This window comes from Rhinopithecus roxellana, chromosome 6 (assembly GCF_007565055.1).
Source record: "Rhinopithecus roxellana isolate Shanxi Qingling chromosome 6, ASM756505v1, whole genome shotgun sequence".
In the NCBI taxonomy this organism is placed as follows: Eukaryota; Metazoa; Chordata; class Mammalia; order Primates; family Cercopithecidae; genus Rhinopithecus; species Rhinopithecus roxellana.
In genome coordinates this window covers 78,989,098-79,009,017 of record NC_044554.1, presented here as the reverse complement: position 1 = coordinate 79,009,017, position 19,920 = coordinate 78,989,098, and the positions used below count along the sequence as shown (strand labels likewise).

Sequence of the window (19,920 nt, the reverse complement as noted above, 5' to 3'; positions counted from 1 at the left end):
TCACATCCTCGCTAATCTTCACCTTGGGGAAGGAGCCTGTTTGATGAAAACCCAGCATGTGAGTCACACTCACCTTTCCCTGCTGGTCCGTTTTGATCTCCCAGCCCCGGGGCAGTTCCAGCCGAGTGTCTGCGAACATGTTGATGAAATTCACCAAGTCCCGGTTGTGCTGGTAGCGTTCAAAATTGCGAGCATCCCGTCGGACTTTCAGAATCATGTGCTTTAAGCAGGTGCTACTGGTGAAGACTCGGTAGGCACTCTGAGACGGGTCAGGGCGATGGCGTAAGGAGTGGGGAATGAGAAAAAACACAGAGCAAGCACACCATGAGCACACTAACACTGCTAAGTATGATTGTGACACAGCGGTTTATTATGAGTGTGAGGTAGAGGCCTCAGAAAATGAGCTCTTGCTCAAGAAGTAAATGCCCAGGAATTTGAGACCAGCCTGGGCAACATAGCAAGACCCCATCTCCACAAAAAATTTTTAAAATTAGTGGGGCATGGTGGCATGTGCTTGTGGTCCCAGCTACTTGGGAGGCTGAGGTGGGAGGATCACCTGAGTCCGAGAACAGAGGCTGCAGTGAGCTATGATTGTGCTGTTGCCCTCCAGCCTGGACAACAGAGCAAGGCTTTGTCGCAAAAAAAAAAAAAAAAAGTAAACGTGCATTGAATCATGCCCCCTTGGCCCACATGGACAATCTGTGACACCGTTCCACCTGAGTGCTGCGGAGTACGGGACGCGGCCCACCACCCATCTGTGCGACTCCACACGGTTTTCTTGCTGTCTTAGTCATGTCTGGCTCTCCTTGGTCTCCCTCTACCCACCTGAACCTCACTCCTCTCTCTCCTCCATGGTCCCTTCTCTGACTGTTGAGGTCTGCCTTTGGTCCTCCTACCTGTCTAAAACGGGGAGCATTAATTTAGGGCCTCTGGGGATTGAAGTCTGGATGTGAGAGGTCTGTCATTTCTTTGAATCCTATGTAAAAACGTGTGTGTGTGTGTGTGTGTGTGTGTGTAGGGAGGTTGGGGGATGGGAAGAGATGAAGAAAGACATGACAGTGTGACAGTACACAGGGCTGGTGTGAGTGTCATGTCTTTCTTCATCTCTTCCCATCCTTCATCTCTTCATCTCTTCATCCTTCATCTCTTCACTGGCGGGGGCGCGGGTGAAAGGACAGACCACATGTAGACAGGGGGTTGGGCCAGTGGCTCCTACTGGCCCAGGGCCACCTGCACCCAGAGCTGGGGCATGGCCATGTGCCACGCGCTTTCTCCCTGTGGCCCCCACAACACTTCTGGGGAGCTGCTTGGGATCGAGCCACTGGGTATCCCACAGGCTTCTCAGAAATAACCTGCTAAAAACTGATATCCTCCTCTGCAGCCACGCCCTCCATCACCCAGTCAAACTCCAGCTCCAGCTCAGTGCGGTCACTGCCTCACCCAGGTGCCCAAAGCAGAAACTACGCTGTCTTTCTTGAGTTATCATCTTGCACCCACTCATGATCACGGTGGACCTAAGTGCTGCTGAGTCCGTGAGAAATGTCCTTGAATGGAGCCATTCCTTGCCACGTTCCCACCCCTTCCTTAGGTCACAGCCAGATCATCTCTCACTCAGTGGTTGAATCAGCCTGTGTCTTAACCTCCTCAGCTCAGTCTCTCTCCCTGACACTCTGCCAGAGAAAATGCATCATCAACCCCCCTGGTCAGGCAGCCTGAGTGCTACTGTTGACTCCTGTGACCTGCTGCAGTAGATCCAGGCTCCTTTACATGAATGCCCAGTCTCCAGCCCCTCCTTCTCTCTCCCTCCTGCCAGTCACTCACACTCACCACCTTGGACTTATCCCCCAGGCCTCCTCATGGGTGCATCCTTTCTACAGATGTCCCTCTGCCTGGACTTCTTCTTGTCCACTTTTGACCTTCAGGACTCAGTTCAGCCGCCTCCCCAAGAATGCTCCCTGGTGCCCCCAGAGCACTCTGTCCTCCCTCAGTTTGGCCTGGTCCTGTCACACTGGGCTGATCTTTTTCACATCATTGCTCCACAAAATGGGATCTCCTACTGTTTAGGTGTCACCTTAATCTGTCTTTGTGACTCCAGCACCTAGATCTGAGCCTGAACCGCAGAAAATGTTTGTTGAATGGAAAAATTAATGAATATAATGATATCATGCCATTGCTTTCTTGAAAATACCAAAAAAAGCAATGAAAAAACTACATATGTAAAATCATATTAAATTTAACTTCAGTGTGATATTTGAAAAAACCATATCAAAAAGAAACCCAGTTATTTACCTAGAAGAACTCTGCTTTAAAATTTTATCAGTGAAAATGATTTTATAAAATTATTAGGTTGAAGGGAATCTGGCCGATTCATAATCTTGCTCCTTTAAAATTTTAATAATAACAAAAACAAGTTTGCTTCCAAAGTACTTTCACTGACATTAACACATTTGAGCCAAACAAAAACCCAAAGAGGCAACAGCATTTCCAAATCCAGCCTTTGTCCTTTTTGGGAGACTCACAGATAGTCAAAAGAGTGGACTGAGCTGTCTTCTTTGTTTTTTCTTGCTTACGTTAAAATTCTACCCTTTTAGATCTATCAGATGACTTTACAAAGCTGTGTTTTGGGTCTTGCCAAGCCAGGCCACTCCCTCCGCATTTTAGGGCACTCACATAATTGGCATGCAGCACAGTGAAGAACTCGGGGTTGGTGATGAACTTGACGGCTGGGGACTGCAGCAGCAAGGTGATTTTTTGTGAGTTAACCGGAGAAAGTGACCCTTCTCTCCTTAGATCTGGAAAAAATGAAGTTGGGAAAAACGCATTTCAACCTCTGTACTTCGCTCCTGATGGCAGCAGCACCCAAGCCTTCACCCACACAGCAGACTGTTGGATTTAGGCCAAGTGTCATTACTTTACACATGTCAGTTAAGAATCATCATTTCCTAGCAGTGTTTCTGCATAACTTCAGTAAGGCTCAAGTCCTCCAACATCTCTTCCGTTTTATCACAATGATTTTCTTTTTCCTTCCCCTTCTTTCCTTCCTCCCTTCCTTCCTCCTTTCCTTCCTTCCCTCCCTTTCTTTTTTTCTTTTTTTCTCTTTCTTTCTTTCTTTCTTTCTTTCTTTCTTTCTTTCTTTCTTTCTTTCTTTCTTTCTTTCTTTCTTTCTTTCTTCTTTCTTTCTTCTTTCTTCTTTCTTTCTTTCTTTCTTCTTTCTTTCTTTTTTCTTTCTTTCTTTCTTTCTTTCTTCTTTCTTTCTCTTCTTCCTTCCTCCTTCTTCCTTCCCTCTTTTCTTTCTTTCTTTCTTTCTTTCTTTCTTTCTTTCTTTCTTTCTTTTCCTTTTCCTTCCTTTTTCTTTCTTTTTCTTTCTTTCTTTTTTTCTCTCCTTCCTTCCTTCCTTTCCTTCCTTTTCTTTCTCTCTCTCTCTCCGCATTCCTTTCCCTTTCCCTTCCCTTTCCCCTTCCCCTTCCTCTTCCACTTCCCCTTCCCCTTCTCCTTCCTTCCTTCCTTCCTCTCTCTCTTTTTGCTTTTCTTGAGATGGGGTCTCACTCTGTCACCCAGGCTGGAGTGCAGCTGCACGATCACAGCTCACTACAGCCTTGAACTCCTGGGCCCAAGCCATCCTCCCAGATACACAGCCTGCTGAATAGCTGGGACTACAGGCATGCACCACCATGCCTGGCTATTTTTTCTTATTTCCTTTACAAATTGCTAACCATAGCTGTAATAGACTGTTTGCGGAAAGGATCACAATTCCTCTCCTTGTATCCACACCCAGTTGCATTGGGACTTCACTGCTCTTCCCCTTGGTGAATTGGGGCTGGCCTTGTGCCTTGTTTCAACCAACAGAACATGTCAGAAGTGACAACGGATCAGTTCTGCATCAGGGTTTCAAGAGACCTGTGTGTCTCCACTCTCCGGTAACACTGCCACTGCCATGAGAATGAGCTTGGGCGAGGCTGCTGCAAGATGAGAGGCCACAGGGCCATTGGAGCAGGGACAAGCCACCCTAGTGGCAGCCATCTCAGGTCAGCCCTTGGCCGACTCCACAGCTGATCCAAGATGGACAGGTGAGCCCAGCAGCATTCTGAGGAGCCACCCAGCTGAGCTCAGCTCAAATTGCCAACCTGTAGAACTGTGGGTAGATGCATGGCTGTGAGTTTCAGCCACTAATTGTGGGATTTGTTTTTTAATACAGTAAATGCCAACTCATTTAATATCAAACTCAGAAATAAACTTTCTGCTGCCTTTTCCTCGTGTTTCTAGTTACTTGGCTATTGTACCATGTCTCTCTCAGAAGTTTGAACAAAGAAATAAATAACAGGCCAGGTGTGGTGTCTTATGCCTGTAATCCTAGCACTTTGGGAGGCTGAGGCGGGAGGATCGCTTGAGGCCAGGAATTTGAGACCAGCCTGGGCAACATAGCAAGACTCTGTCTCTACAAAAAATGAAAAAATTAGCCAGGCGTGGTGGTGCATGCCTGAGATCCCAGCTACCCAGGAGGCTGAGTTGGGAGGACTGCTTGAGCCCAGGAGTTTGAGGCTCCAGTGAGCTATGATCGCACCATGCATTCCAGCCTGGGTGACAAACAGAGACTCTCTCTTCAGTAATAGTAATAATAATAATAATAGTAACAGAAAAACCTAAACTAGTCAGTTTAGTTAGCATATCTGGTAAAATGAATTGAAAGGGGGAAATTAAAATTGGTGGTGGAACTGTGGATGTGCATTTTTAAAAATCACATGAAAATGTCCAATATTCTGCATTGCCCTAGACGGCTGAGACCTGGCAGGATTGGAATCCCAGTGCTGCCTGCCCGGACTGTTCTCTAACCCTTCTTTTGGCAAATAAATCTGCCATCATTTACCCAATTTAAAAAGAAAGTGGATTATTAGGATGTCACTGTGATAATCTTATCTCACTAGAGGTTAAAAAAAAAAAAAAAGGTAGAAGCTAGTCTCATGCCTTTCGATTATCCTTGTCTGAGTTCCACTTGGGCCAATTCAAAGAAATGAAGACCAGGAAAACCAGGCCCCAGGTGAATGCCTACCGTAGTGGGTAAAAATTCCCTCCTGTGGCATGCTGGAAAACCTCTTCATTCCCAGGTTCTTCTCTTGGGGGAACTGAATTTTATTCTATGTGCAAATCTATGTGCAAATGAGTGAGTATTCCTAGTGTTGTCACACAGCTCCTTTGAAATAGACTGTGAATTTTTATTGCATGTTTTATTTATAAGTGAAAAAATCCTTAGGACACCAACAAATACAATAAATTTACTTAACAATAAATTATAAATAAATAAATAAAACATTTAGTGAACACTACATGATTGAGCCACTGACAAAGTTGCCTTGCTCCACAAGCACTCTAGCAAATTCAGCTCCATCCCCAGAATTCATCTACTTTCCTGTCTCCAGATCCCCAAGCCAGGGTGGCGGTGTTTCCTTCACTGTGATCACTTCTCCTAAGTTTCCTGGTGGGAGGCTCATTCTGTCTACTTTCCCTTGGGGGCACCAGGCATGCCTCTATCCTCTACCCTGGCCTTCCACTCTCTTCACCCTGGGGCACATTGCTCCCCATGAGGCAGGGTGACAGGCTTGTAGCCCTCTGTCACACAGCCCCTGGAAGCCATCACAGGTTGTGGGGACCCCTCCTCCAATACCTAAGCTGGACTGGGAAGATTCGGCTTCTGAGTCACTCCCTCCACCTCCGCCTCCTCCTGCTGGGGCTTGCTCGCAACTTTGGCTGCCAGAATCTTCTTCCGACCTCTCTGTTGCAATGGTTCGCTGAATGTTTTGATACCTTTGCATTAGAAAATGGAAAGACAGGAGTTAAATTTGGTTTGCTCCTTGGGGGCCAATACTCTGAATCAGATAATTGGAGAAATCTGTAAAGAATTGTCTTGAATGTCAGGAAAGAAATGCTTAAAATTCCCACAAGATAGCCAGAACAATTAGCAAGACAAGTATCTCTAAGATGATTCGAGTTCTTTTTGTTTTGTAAGCTATGATGAGTTTCAAGTATGGTGACTTTTCAAAAATCAACACAAATAATAACTAATCATGCAAAACAGCCTGTGCCCTGCATTAAACAAAATCAGGCTAAGTCTAAAATAAGAGTGCGGGAAGTAAATTAAAATGCTACAACTAAGATATCAAATTACCTCAACATTATTGTAATAAGTGTACAAACTGGGCTAGCAGTTCTACTCACTTAGTTTTATTTGTTGGATAATTGATATAATTGGGCAAAGGTCATGGAAATATTACACCTAATAGCATGCTGGCAAATAAATAAATGTTTTCTGCTTATTCAAAGGCTCATTTTGTTTTTCTTCCCAAGTTGGGGACTTAGTCATTTGGCCAGCCAGCTAGCCACCTTGCCAAGTACCAAATATTTGCTAACCCTTCCAATGTGAGAAGGCTTTGTGCTGGACTTTTCGATGGAGGAGAGGATTAGAATATGACATTGCCCTTTAAACACACACAGTTGAGATGTAACAAAAGGGAAATGGGACGGAAGCCATAACTCCAGCCAGGTGAAAGGCTGTCACAGACAGGCAAGAGGTGTGTGGGACACAGATGAGGAAACTCCCAAGGTTTGTAAATTGTGAAGTTGGAGTATGAATTTGTTGGAGAGTTTGTTGGGAAAGGACATTTCAGAAGAGAAATAACATGTGTGAAAGCAGGCCGCCCTTGGGGAGCTCTGAGACGCCTGGCAGTGGCATCAGGGTGTATGGGCACCGGGCAGGGCCAGGAGACCAGTGGAGAGGGAGGAGGCAGCCCCAGAGGGCACCCTGCAGTAGGATGGGTGCTATTCTCTAGGCCACAGGTTCCCCAACCTGAGCCGTGCAGAATCACCTGCAGGACTTAAAACACAGACTGCCGGCCTCACCCCCGGAGTCTCTAATTCAGTAGGTTTGGCGTAGGGCCCAGGAATGTGCATTTCTTTTTTCTTTTTCTTTTCTTTCTTTTTTTTTTTTTTTAAGAATGTGCATTTCTGATGAGTTCCCAGGTGATCCTGATGCTGCTGGCCCAGGGATCAATCTTGAGAATGAACCATTGCTCTTGGTGATGGGTGGCTGCTAAAACAAACAAACAAACAAACAAAAAAAACCAGGCAGGGCCAGATGTACACGGAGAGTGATTACCCAGTGTCGGAGTGGAGAATGCATTGCAGGAGAGGAGCCTGGAGCTGCGGAGAGCAGCTGGGGGTTCCTGCAACAGCCTAGGCTGGAGACTTTTTGTCTCCGGGAAAGCAATGAGGGGGTGAAGAGGAGGAGGAGGAGGATGAGAGACAGGGTAGCAGGGAATAGCCAGTCTCCAAGTGCAATCCCAGGTGGGAACGCGCGGGGATGCTCGCTGCACAGACGAGACTCCATTATGGCAGGATTTCTGCAGACCAGTGCCCCGTCCTTTCGTTGACGTTACAGAGGAAAGCTTTCTCACTGTAGTCTCCAGGCCATTTGCAAAAGCATCATCTGAGTAATTGTTAAAATTACAGAAATTGAAGCAAAATAAAAATCTGCATTTCTAATGAGTTCTTTAGGAAGTATTATTTATATCTAGGTTTGAGAACTACTGGTCTAAGGGCTTTCTTTCACTGTTGTTTTATCTGGGGAGACTCCCACTCACTTCTGACACCTTTCAGAAGCCATCTTTGCCTGGAGTGGTTACTGCAAGGCATTTCCTGAGCAGGCCTCTTAGAACAAAATGTGGAAGGGGGCGATGAGCTGAGCGGTGGTGTATTTACAGACAGAAATATTTGTGGTAATTCACCACCCCGTACATCTGTGGTGGGAAGTTGTGAAGAGTGATGGATGGTGAAGGATGACCCTCTGCGATCTTCTCCCTGCTGGGGACTCAGGGAATATAGCTGTGGCAGGAAAGCAGGGGGTGCCAGCAAGAAGCTGCCCAAGTGTGTGACCTTGACCAAGGTGGGGAACAGGGCCTGCCAAAGACTAAGGCAGCTGCTACCAGGAGGATTCCCTAAACGCCTTATGGCAGACCGCGTTTCTCAAAATGGCTCAATGATATTTTTAGACCCACATACTCTTCCAGAACTGTATCTCTCCTTTTAAAAGACAGAATCCATGTCCTCTTCAACTACCTTGACTAATAGAGTTTGTAGCAGTTCGTGATGAAACTTAGCAGCCATGCTCTGAGGCAGCCTGGGTCTCATGGAAAGTCTCTGTGCAGGTGTCCTGGCTGAGAGGCCCAGCCGACAGCCAGCATCAAGCTCCTAATACGTGAGTCTCCAGCCCCGGCCACCCTCTGACTGCAACCAGGAGATATCCCGGAGAGAACTGCCTAGCTGGGCTCAGTCAAAACAGAACCACGAGAAATAATGGTAAGAAGAAATGCTTGTGGTTGTTTTATGCCACTACTTTTGGTGTAGTTTTACTCAGCAACAGATGCCTGGAACAGGGCTTAGAAAAATGTCAAGTTGTAGCCTCTCTCTTCCTTCCCAATGTGCAGTAACCACAGCAGAGCATTATGAGTAAATATGATCTTATTTGATGAGGATAATGTCAGCAGTGTCACAACCTACTTCACATGTCCTCAGCTGGACCTTGGTTATCGCAGGCCTTACTGAGTCAACAGCCTCAAATCCTCCATTTGGCCCCATGTCTGACCTCTGCCGAAGCACAGAGGCAGTCTGGGGAAGCAGGGCATGCAGTGGCTTGAGGAGGGTCTCTCAGTTTCTCAGGGCAGGACTGCAGCCTCAGAGGTTCTCCAGCTTTAAACAGGAGAGAGAGGCAGCTCTCTTCCATTTCATTAGGAATTATCCATCAATATCCTCCTCCATTTTTTTGTAGCAAAAGGTTAAATATTTATAATAGATAGAGGGCTAATGAAAATTAGCTAAAAAGTCAGCTGACATACATAATTTGTAAATGGACACACACACACACACACACACACACACACATACACACGTACAAAGCCAAACAAGAAAAAAAAAAACCAGCCCTCCAAAACCAAGTCAAACCAATCAGCCAACTAAACAACCTCCCCCCTCTAAAAAAGCCCAAGAACAGACAATTCACATGGGAGAAACTACTTCTTATTAAAGAAAAGTTTATGGAAAACAAGTTGACCCTTGCTCCAACAAGTGAAATCTAAGTGGCATCAAAATACCAGGATCACCTCTTATAGCAACAAAAACAAACCAAAAGATAAGATGGAAGTGAAGCTGTAGTTGTTGGCAGAGTAAACCCCTAGAACCACAATGTCTAATGTAGAAAGCAGTTAGGCATTGATACCAAATGCCAAATCCACATTTATCTCCCTTGGCCTAATCTTTTGGGAATAGAACCCTAAGGAAACCCTCCACTATAAGGCAATCTTAATATTTAGCAGGCCCTTGCGACAAGAAACAGTGACAAAAGCAATAAGCAAAACATTCAACAGTATGAAATTAGGTTAATTAAACTTCAGCCATTCAGTGGAATACTATACAAGCAATTACATGTTAATCTGAAGACTATGTGGCAATATTAAATGCTTGCAGTGTAGTAAGTGAAAAAAGAATATGAACCTAACTACATATCACCATCGTAATCATGTAAGAATTGTGCATGCATATGGAAATTGAAGATGGACATATGTTTTTAAAAAGCTAAATTGGCAGGGCACAGTGGCTCATGTCTGCAATTCCAGCACTTTGGGAGGCCAAGGCAGGAGGATCACCTGAGGCCAGGGGTTCGAGACCAGCCTGGCCAACATGGTGAGACCTTCTCTCTACTGAAAATGCAAAAATCAGCTGAGTGCAGTGGTGTATGCCTGTAATCCCAGCTACTCGGGAGGCTGAGGCAGGAGAATGGCTTGAACCTGGGAGGTGGAGGTTGCAGTGAGCTGAGATCATGCCACTGCAATCCAGCCTGGGCGACAGAGTAAGACTCTGTCTCAAAAAAAAGAAGCTAAATCATCCTTGGGGTAGCTAAAGTGTAGATCACTTTTTTCTATTTAAAACTTCTATTTCCCTTAAATTATCACAATTTTATACAAATAATTCAAAAATCAAATTTTAGTTGATTATTTAAAATAAGAATACATATTTAGATTTTCTGCTTTTCAGTAAGTATTTGTGAAAGTAGAATTAATTCTGGATTTTCTGAAAGCATGGGAATTAACTCAGAAAACGATCTTGTACTGAGTCCTATTAAACTTCTGGCACCATACTAGGTGCTGGGAGCAGGGAAGGGTAGGAAGAAGAATAAGGCAAAAAGGTAAGAAGTGGCACAGAGGCAGGCACATTCTGGAGGCTACAGGGGAGGAAGTCACTGGCTCTGTGTGGAGGATTCTGGGACGGCATCCTGGGGCACATGACATTGAGTCAGGTCTGTAGGACAAGATGTGTTTCAGGTGGGAGGCAGGCATGAGGCATTTTCCTGCAATGGGACCCTGTGGCCAAGCCATAAAGGCCTGGAAGAGTGTGCTGCGTCTGGGGAATGGCTGAGTTGGAACATGGTCACTGCAACCTACCACACAAGCTTCCACATTGATTGCTACTGTGTACTCTGCACTTCCTAGTGTTATGTCTCCTTGCACAAACACATTTGATTTTCACAGTCATCTGGTTAGGCTCAAGGGAAACTCCTTGCAACACTGAGTAATACTTTCACATGGCTGTGAGCCAGTAATCATTGTAAATTTCTCCGGATAACTGTGGGTTATCAAAATAATGACCCTTGTGTGTGGTTGCATGTGAGATGGATAGAAGATTGGGAGTGTACTTTCTGGGGCTGCCCTGTTATCATGCCAAATACAGAAAATGTTAAATGCTTCAAAGCAATAGGTTAAGATAAGTATGCAAAAGCCTGGATGCTTATTTGAAGGTTATCTGATCTTCCCTAGGTACACTATTTCACAAGAAATAAGTACCTTCTCAAAGTGCTAAATTCCTTTTCTTTTTATCTGTCCAGATGGATGTAGCAAATGCAACTTCCTATTCGGCAAAGTCCAGCTGCCTCTCCCAGCATGTTCATCTCCACTGGAGGGCACAGGAATTCATATGAAAGACTATAAAACTTATTTGGAGACCTGGTTCAGGATGGATTTGGCCTAATTTTTATATTATGCAAGCTGATCACCCCGATAAACTTTCATGGATGTTTATGCCATAGGTCAAGGTGCTTCCTTCTGCTTCAGAATCACTGTCTTGCTTTGGTTAGTGTTCAAAACAGCACCTCTTATGAATACAGCCTGACGATGCCTTCCCCTTTTTCTCTGCTAAACAATTGGAGCTTATCAGTTTTGGCAAGAGAGACCTAGGGGCTAACTTCTGCCTACGGAATCACAAGAGGGTCTCTATCTAAGATGAGTTTACTTTGTCTTCTACATTTTTAGTTACACGAATCTTGTTGCAATCACCATGAAAGGACTCTCCCATGGATTTTTGGTCCATTCATGCCTAGTAAAACTGGGTTATCAGGACTTCCTCTCTGTAACATGCTTTGTTGGAGTGGGAACGACTGTAAAGTGTGCTGCCAATGCAAGTCTTTTATGGTTTTCGTTAAAGACTTCAACACTCAGCTGCTGATGGGCAAAGGTGGAAAGCAAATGTCTTCCAATCGCTCAGGCAATGAAAAAATGTTCTGGTGATTTTCACCTAAAGCATGCTCCTCTGTGTACAACAGTAACCAGAAGTTCATTTTCTTTTTTTTTTGTTTCCATGTTTTTTGCTTGTTTGTTTTTCTGAGATGGAGTCTTACTCTGTCTCCCAGGCTGGAGTGCAATGGTGCGATCTCAGCTCACTGGAACCTTCACCTCCCGGTTCAAGCGATTCTCCTGCCTCAGCCTCCTGAGTAGCTGAGATTATAGGTGCCTGCCACCACGCCTGGCTAATTTTTTTCTATTCTTAGTAGAGACAGGGTTTTACCATGTTGGCCAGGCTGGTCTCAAACTCCTGACTTCAAATGATCCACCCGCCTCGGCCTCCTAAAATGCTGGGATTACAGGCGTAAACCACTGCGCCCAGCCTCATGTGTTTTTAATAGGACTAAATTGTTTCCCCTCTTTCTTTTCTGGCAGATAACAGTTAAATTTCAAAGGCATTTGCTATCAGTAGGTGTGTTCCACAAACCCAGTTCTTCATTGTTTTTAGTCTTTCTCAACTTTTCCTTCACCTTCATACTTGACATGAAAGCAAGACAGCATGTGGGTGCAATTTCAACTGAAGGAAGCCTCAGTTTGCAATTGCTGGTAATCAAAAGTATCCTGAAGCTGCCACTCCGGTCTTAAAGAGCAAGATGTCAGAGACAATGCTCTATACCAGCTTACTGCATCATCTCTGACATGAATGGACCACTGTTTAAGCCTGATACTGTTTAAGGTTTTGTTTGTAGGTTAAAAACAAAATGATATCTTTACAAGTTCAATAGAGAGGACCTAGTTTTTCAACAAAATAATTCTCAAAAAATGTTTTTAAACATTTCTTTTTCTAAGATGAAGGCTTTTCACAAATTATTATTGATAGGCATATATCAATTATGGGATCAGGGTAGGAATGCATACAGTGATTTATGAGACAGTTTATTTTCCAGGCAGCTTTTAGTCTTCTTATGGAACCTATCCTTGGAATGTTCTTAACTGAGGTCTGTATCCTTTTGAGAACTGTATGATGGGTATGGACCAGTCAGCCAGAAAAATGTGTATCTATGTACAATTTGGGTACAGTGCCTGGAAAGTTCAAGGAACACTGACATCCTTGGTGAACATCCCAGGAGAGGGGGATACACCAGCCCTTGGTTAAGAACTCTTGGTTTTGAGCCTAGGCTACTAAGAAGTTTAGATGATTTCCCATCCTTAAATGACACTCAAGCTTAACTCGTCTCTTGCCACCAAATTCTAAATCTAGCTTTCCAAATACCTACTAGGAACAGGTTTCTTAAGATACTTAATTACTTTCCAGTCTCCTCATACAGTCTGGGCAGAAAAGTGTAAGGGGAGCGTCTCTAGCTGCCATTCTCCTTTCACTGTAGTTTAGGGGAGCTCATTGCATAATGATCACCAACCGCCTGTTGAGTTGCTCCATCTGCTGGATGGACCCCGATCTCCGCATGCCATCCAGGGTGGCTGCTGCCGTCGGACGCTGCCAGGTGGTTGTGCGGTTCACGTGGTCCACATAAAAGACCCGCCCGTGGCTGTCAATTCGAGCTTCCCAGTCTAGTGTTTAATAAGAAGGCAAAAAGAAAAATCAAGGACAAACTACTGACCCATGTGAAACGCATACAACTTCCAGGTCTTCTGCAGGTAGAACTCACCATTGGTTCATGGCTGCAGGCCAGACCCTGCCCACAGCACCTGCCACGACTTCTGGGACACTGGCATGAACTCGGGAGCTCAGAAAACAGTTTAATGAACTCGGACTCTCTGCTGGGCCATATTAAACAGTAACTGCTGTTCCTTGACCAAGACCTATGTTAAAATTCTAATACTTTCTTTCTTTTTTTTTCTTTTTGAAGCAGAGTCTTGCTCTGTCACCCAGGCTGGAGTGCAGTGGTAGGATCTTGGCTCACTGCAACCTCCACCTCCTGGGTTCGAGCAATTCTCCTGACTCAACCTCCCAAGTAGGTGGGATTACAGGTGCCAGCCACCAGGTCCGGCTAATTTTTGTATTTTTTAGTAGAGACAGGGTTTCACCATGTTGGCCATGGTTGACCAGGCTGGTCTCGAACTCCTGACCTCAGGTGATCTGTCCACCTCAGCCTCCCAAAGTGCTGGGATTACAGGCATGAGTCATCATACCCGGCCAAAATTCTAATAATTTCTAAAGAGAAAATCTAATGTTTAATGAATTTATTTCTTTAGAAATGTCCATCCCCACTGTCACTCTTGTTGGCTACTCAAACGACAGCTGTGGAAGACTGGAGTATCCTCCAGTGAGAGCTGACACTGTGATGCTGGAGAACACTTTCTTTGCTAAGTCTGGGTTCAGTGGAGAGAAGAATGGCCCTCAGATTAAAACCAGTTTTAACTACTGTTCTAAAATCTTGGATCTGCGAATTTAGATGACCTCTGTCTTATAGGCAGCAAACTTAATCAATTGCCTTTCCTCTTGAGTGGGTGAATGGAAGGAAATGATTGTTAGGGTTTCAAAACAGCCTTTTGATAAGTTGTTAATTAACAGTGTATATCCAACCTGAAGTTGTCAAATATCTCTGGACACCAAACCAAACCAGTAACTAGGAAGTACCCTTTTGTTGATAAATAACCATCCCAAACAGTAGAGGGAGCCCGAGATAAAGAAAAGTTCCCTTGCTTCCCAAATTAAAAACAAAAGAAAACAAAAATAGAAAACAAAAAGGTGGAAGCATGGATGAGTCACTACATAATACAGGCAGGGGCTGCGTTGGGGTGAGGCAGGTGGAAAAGAGCTGGAAGCAATGTATTCACATTTGAGCGAAACATAGAAGAGCAATGCCTGCTGTACAGAGATGGGCAAAGCTTTCAGATTCCACACATCACATTGTGGAAATAGCAGCAGTGTGATAAAGTTATGCTGAAAATACACAAGACTAAAGAAGAAGAAAAAGCAAAAATGTCCGCAAAAGGAGGAAAACCATCCAGCCTTTTCAGTGAGAAAAGCCATAGCTTTTGGGAGTAGGTCAGATATTAACAGTTCCATTGAAAACTTATCATTCAGGTAATGACATAGCAACTCTCAATTTTTTAAGGGAAAAAATATATTTGGCATATTTATTGTTTTATATGTACATAGTATATCTGTTTGTGGCATTATGGCTTATGCCTGACCTGATGGATTGTCAAGTAATGCCCAGTAAAAACCAAAGTACCCCCAAACACCAAACTTAACTTATGAGAGAAATTGAAGGAAAGATGTAGGCAGATTGTATAAATATGTGCTAGGAGGTTTTGATTAAAATTGATCTAATGATTATCTAATGATAATCCAGCTGTCAAGTGCTAGGTGTAAATGGTAATTAGCTCATGGATGAAATTGTATATACATATAATTACTAGGTAATTACTCTTGATCTAGAAACTTAAAAATTTTAATGGATCCCAAACTAATATTAGTAAAAGCAATAGGACAACTATTTTTCTTGAATCCAACATGACTGTCTTCCAACAAAAAATGACCATTAGTCTTTGAAGAGCATTGTGCAATTTAATTCAACTGAACAAACTATGTAGCACTCACTCTGAACTAGAGACCGTGCTAGGTCCTGAGGACACAGAGCTGAGTGACACGTGACCCTGCCCTCCAGGAACCTACAGTAAAGAAAGGGGTCCTTTGCAGACAAAGGTTGGGTTTTATAAATTAAGGGAAAAAGCTAGAAAATGAAGTTGCAATAATGATAATTTATCACCACATGTTTCAATTCCTCATGGAAAAGTGTAGTAAACCCAACAGCTGGGCTCTTTTGTCAATACATTAAATATCTGGAATGTATTGTGCTAATTATATACTCATACATATTCAGAAAATCATCGCTAAGTGTAATCAGAAATTATGTACATGTTTTCTGGATTGCTTTGTAAAGAATTTGCTTTCACATATTTTATAACCAAAGGAAATAAATTCCAAATGGAACTTCAGGCATCAGCATGACTTGAAGGGCTCAGCACTGTGATGCCATGGGTTTGTCTAAAGACCGCCTGAAAACAGTACCTTCATGATGCTGGTGCAAGTTATAGCAGTGCAGGTCAGGTCAATTCATTTGAGACTGTAGGATCTATTGCACACTAAATTATATGTTCTCCACAAAGTCCAAGAACAATGTAGAACCTGATCATGTGTCATATTTAGGTATTATATTAATGAAAACCTATACAACTGTACATTTTGAACAATTTTAACAAATGCAATATTATTGCATAGTCTAGACCTTTCTCTTGAACTTCAGAGTCACACATCCAATTTCCTTCTTGACATTACTACCTGGATGACATCTCAAATACAAGATGATCGAAACCAAGTATCAGATCCTTCCCACCAAAACCTGCTCTGCCTGCAGCCTTTCCTACCCATCTCAGTTGAAGGCAACTCCATCTCTGTAGGTTGAAACTCTTAGGTCATTTTTGATACCTATCTTTCTCTCACATCCATATCCAATCTGTCGTCAAATCTACCTTTAAAATATATGTCCAGAATCAGACCACTCCTCACCACTTCCACTGCTCCCACCCTGGCCCAAGCTACACTATTGTTTGTCACCTGGGTTACTGCATAAAGACATAACTTACGTTGAATCTCATGCTTCTATCCTTCCTTTTCCCAATTTATTCCCTACACAGCAACCAGGGCAAACTTTTCAAAACCTGAGGCAGACAATGTCACTTCTCTGCTGAAAACTCTACAATGTCCTCCTTTCATTCAGAGTAAAAGTCAAAGCCCTTAAGTGGTTTACAAGGCCCTGGGTGATCTGGGCCTTGCTAGCTCCCTAACTGCATCACCTGCTGCCTTCTCCCTTCCTCAGTCTGCTCCAGACGCACTGGTCTCCTGTCCCTTAAACCCACCAGGGTGTTTCCACCTCCCAATTGGCAGTGGCCATTCTCTGTGCCTGCAAAGCTCTTCCTGCCCAACACTTGCAAGGATAACTCTCTTAACCTTCAGGTGTTGTCTTCTCAATGAAGCCTATTCTCACCACTTGTTTTAAAATTGCAAACCAGCCACCACCACACGAACTCAGAGATCCCTCACCCTGGTCTATTTTTGCTTTTCCATAGCATCTCCTATGCTAGGCCAGTCCCTTTTTAATTATTGTTTGCTAATCTGTCTTCCAGACTAGACTGTAAGCAACATGAGGGCAGGAATCTTTGTTTTGCTTACCCACAATAGTACCTAGCACAGGGTAAACATTCAATAAATATTTGTTGAATGAATGACTATCAGCAATAAGGTAATTCTTGTACTATTTGAGATTATTTAACAATATTCAGTTGGTAGGATTCATTACCAGTTTTTCTAAGGTCTTTCACTGTTATATGGATAGAAAATTGAAAAGTGGCCGGGCGCGGTGGCTCAAGCCTGTAATCCCAGCACTTTGGGAGGCCGAGATGGGCGGATCACGAGGTCAGGAGATCGAGACCATCCTGGCTAATACGGTGAAACCCCGTCTCTACTAAAGAATACAAAAAACTAGCCGGGCGACGAGGCGGGCGCCTGTAGTCCCAGCTACTCGGGAGGCTGAGACAGGAGAATGGCGTGAATCCGGGAGGCGGAGCTTGCAGTGAGCTGAGAGCCGGCCACTGCACTCCAGCCTGAGCAGCAGAGCAAGACTCCGTCTCAAAAAAAGAAAATTGAAAAGTATCTGAAAAAATTTGTTCTCTTTATTGAAAGTGGCTTATATGAAGTAATTCTTTTACAATGGATTTATATACAATCATTTATAATATTTGCAGGTATAACTAGTTATCTGTACTGCACAGATTCGAAGTAGATTCATGCATTGAAAGGTTATTTGTTGTGGGGAAAGCGTCCCTTTCCTGGAGATAACATGTTATACACATTTTTCAATTAAGTGTTACTTAGGAAGTATTTACAGTGATGCTAAAATTTTACTCTTCATTTATGGAATGTCCATAAATCAGTGTATAAAGAAAGAAAGAAATCAGGCATCAAAAGTTCAAGGACATGATGTCTGGCTTGGCCCCTGAAAAACAAATACTGTGTTTCTTTAAGTTAGTCCACATATCAAAGATGTTCTTTGATTTCTCACCAATAAATTACAATTGAATAGGGAGAGGAGTGGTGTTCCGGTAAAGTACAGCACATTACCAAGAACAGATGAATTAAGAAATAAGCACTTGTCCTTTTGAAACCTGTAACTGCTGCATGTAAGCACGGGCAAAAGAATGTAAAGAAACACTGGTTCCCTGCATTCTGGAAAGATTTTGTAGTTGTGAAATCTATCAAATCTTACATATTATCTTTGCTTGAAAAATAAGTCAAAACTGAAACAGAGATGTTCCAGAATTCATGAACATATGTGATGCTAAGTGAATACATCATGTCTGGGGTATTGATTTCTTCCTATAAATGTATTAAAGGGAGTATTATGAAGTTAAAGCTAGAATGGTATCTAGAGACTATCTAGGTCAAACCTTTCATTTAGCAGATGAAGACATTTAAATTTTATTTTTAAAATTTTACAAACGAGAAAACTAAGTCTCTGAGAGATTAAATGAATTTCCCAAGTTCAGATGACTAGTTAATTATTAATTACATACTATTAGTTACCAGGAGAAACTGACATTGAATTCTATCTTAAAGATGATATTTTGCCTGCCAACCCCTAAGAACTGCAGAAGAAATGTGAAGCTGTTACCTATGGATGCAAGTTATAGTAAGGAAAGTACAAGTTCATGTGTCCAGATGGGTTGAAGTTGTTTTAACATATGGAGATGCTTGTGATGTAACAGATCCAATGGAGAACAATAGGATTATTCTATCTTGAACTGCAATTTTAAATATAAAATTTGGGACTTAAAGGTCATGAACAGTTTGCAAAGACTAGTCAAGTGTAATAAAGAAACGCTCTCCATTTCAGAAGCTGAGAGGCGCTGAAAACACAGTGTTCTCTCTTCAAGATCACATGGTGAAACGACTAGTCAAAAAAACAAACTAAAAACCCAAAAAACCCCACCAGTTTTTAGAGAAGGTGTCATATTGGTTTTTGTTAACAGTGTAAGGCACGGAGTTGGGAAAGACTTTAGATGTTTACACACAAATTCATACTGACCTGCTTAGACTTGATAGGAAGAGTTAAGACACAGATTTTAAAAACTAAAGCTTACTTGGTGGAAGAGGCTCATCGATTGTTGGGTAGTGATGATGTTCAGGCCTCAGGGAAGGAAGCTGGCTTACTGGCTGGGAATTATGGAGTATAGGACATTCACCTACGGACAAGATAGTCAATACATTCAAATTCATTCACTGCTGTGGCAACATCATCAAAAAAGCATGACTGTAAAACTAAGTACCACAAGAAACAACCCCAAAGAGCGGGAAATCCATTTGTGTGTGTGTCAGTTTGCTACATTCACAGTCATTCATGAGAGGGGGAAATATTTTTTTAAAAAAGAAGAAAATCCAAACACTTCATAACTAATGATCTGTGCCACACAGTCCAATATGTAGGATTTGCGTCTGATTCTGTAATGACCCGAATTTCCTGAATCAGAAGGTGGCACCAGAAAGGAACACAAGAGAAAATTAGCAGAGCCTGATTGCAGCCCAGTGGAGGAAATAGGCCTGTTTGAGGGAAATGCAGCGTTTTATAAGGTTCCATAAAAGTTCCTTGGGCTTGTGCAAAATGGCACCTCCTTACTTGGATAGGTTTCATCACAGGGCTGCCGAAAGGCTGTTTTTCAGATTTTTGAGGGGAATGAATTCTTAGATGCTACCTTTCCAAGACAGGTCAAGGAGCTGGCAAGCCAAGAATGTAATGTAAATTCCTGTAGTAGGAAAGCTGGAGGCTGGGGGGTGGGGGAGGGGAGCCAAGGTGCTGAGGGGTCTCAGAACAGTCCAGATTATTTTGAGGAGAAATCAGACAAGCCAGGGTGCTCCGGAAAGAGGAAAGGACAAGAGACAAAGGAAGTAGATAAAAAGCAGAAAGATGGTGACAGGAAAGCTCAAAACATAGAAATGGGAAAGAAGGAGGAAGAAAGACAGACACGGAGAAAGTTTAGAAATAAACATATCCACAGGATGCATGCCTCAGATTATTAAAAGGAAACCTACAACAGACATAGCTTATATTGTTCTCAGTTCAGACTTATAACGAACTGAACAATGTTCTGAAGTGGTGTCCTCAGGCATGTAGAGCAGCCATGCAGAAGGCAGGCCTGCAGCACCAGCTGCTTGGGTCACATAATCAGAGGCCTGTGCTCTTGATCTTTGCAGAGTGAGAAGGGCCCAGGACAAAGGATGTCCCTTTTTCAGACGGTTCCT

At 43.2% G+C, this 19,920-nt stretch overlaps 1 protein-coding gene across 2 annotated transcripts in view; it reads right to left on the bottom strand.

Annotated features, from left to right (window-relative positions):
• The window catches only part of HECW1 (HECT, C2 and WW domain containing E3 ubiquitin protein ligase 1), a 461,143-nt gene that overhangs the window by 98,426 nt on the left and 342,797 nt on the right, over positions 1–19,920 (bottom strand). Inside the window, exons 12-16 of one of the 2 annotated variants that reach the window (XM_010381577.2) lie at positions 18,765–18,866; positions 13,016–13,166; positions 5,660–5,799; positions 2,671–2,792; positions 74–259 (exon numbers count right to left, since the gene is read on the bottom strand). In XM_010381577.2, the coding sequence (XP_010379879.1) occupies positions 74–259; positions 2,671–2,792; positions 5,660–5,799; positions 13,016–13,166; positions 18,765–18,866 (701 nt within the window). The remainder of the gene's footprint in view (positions 1–73; positions 260–2,670; positions 2,793–5,659; positions 5,800–13,015; positions 13,167–18,764; positions 18,867–19,920) is intronic. The other variant, XM_010381578.2, reaches the window with a different exon arrangement.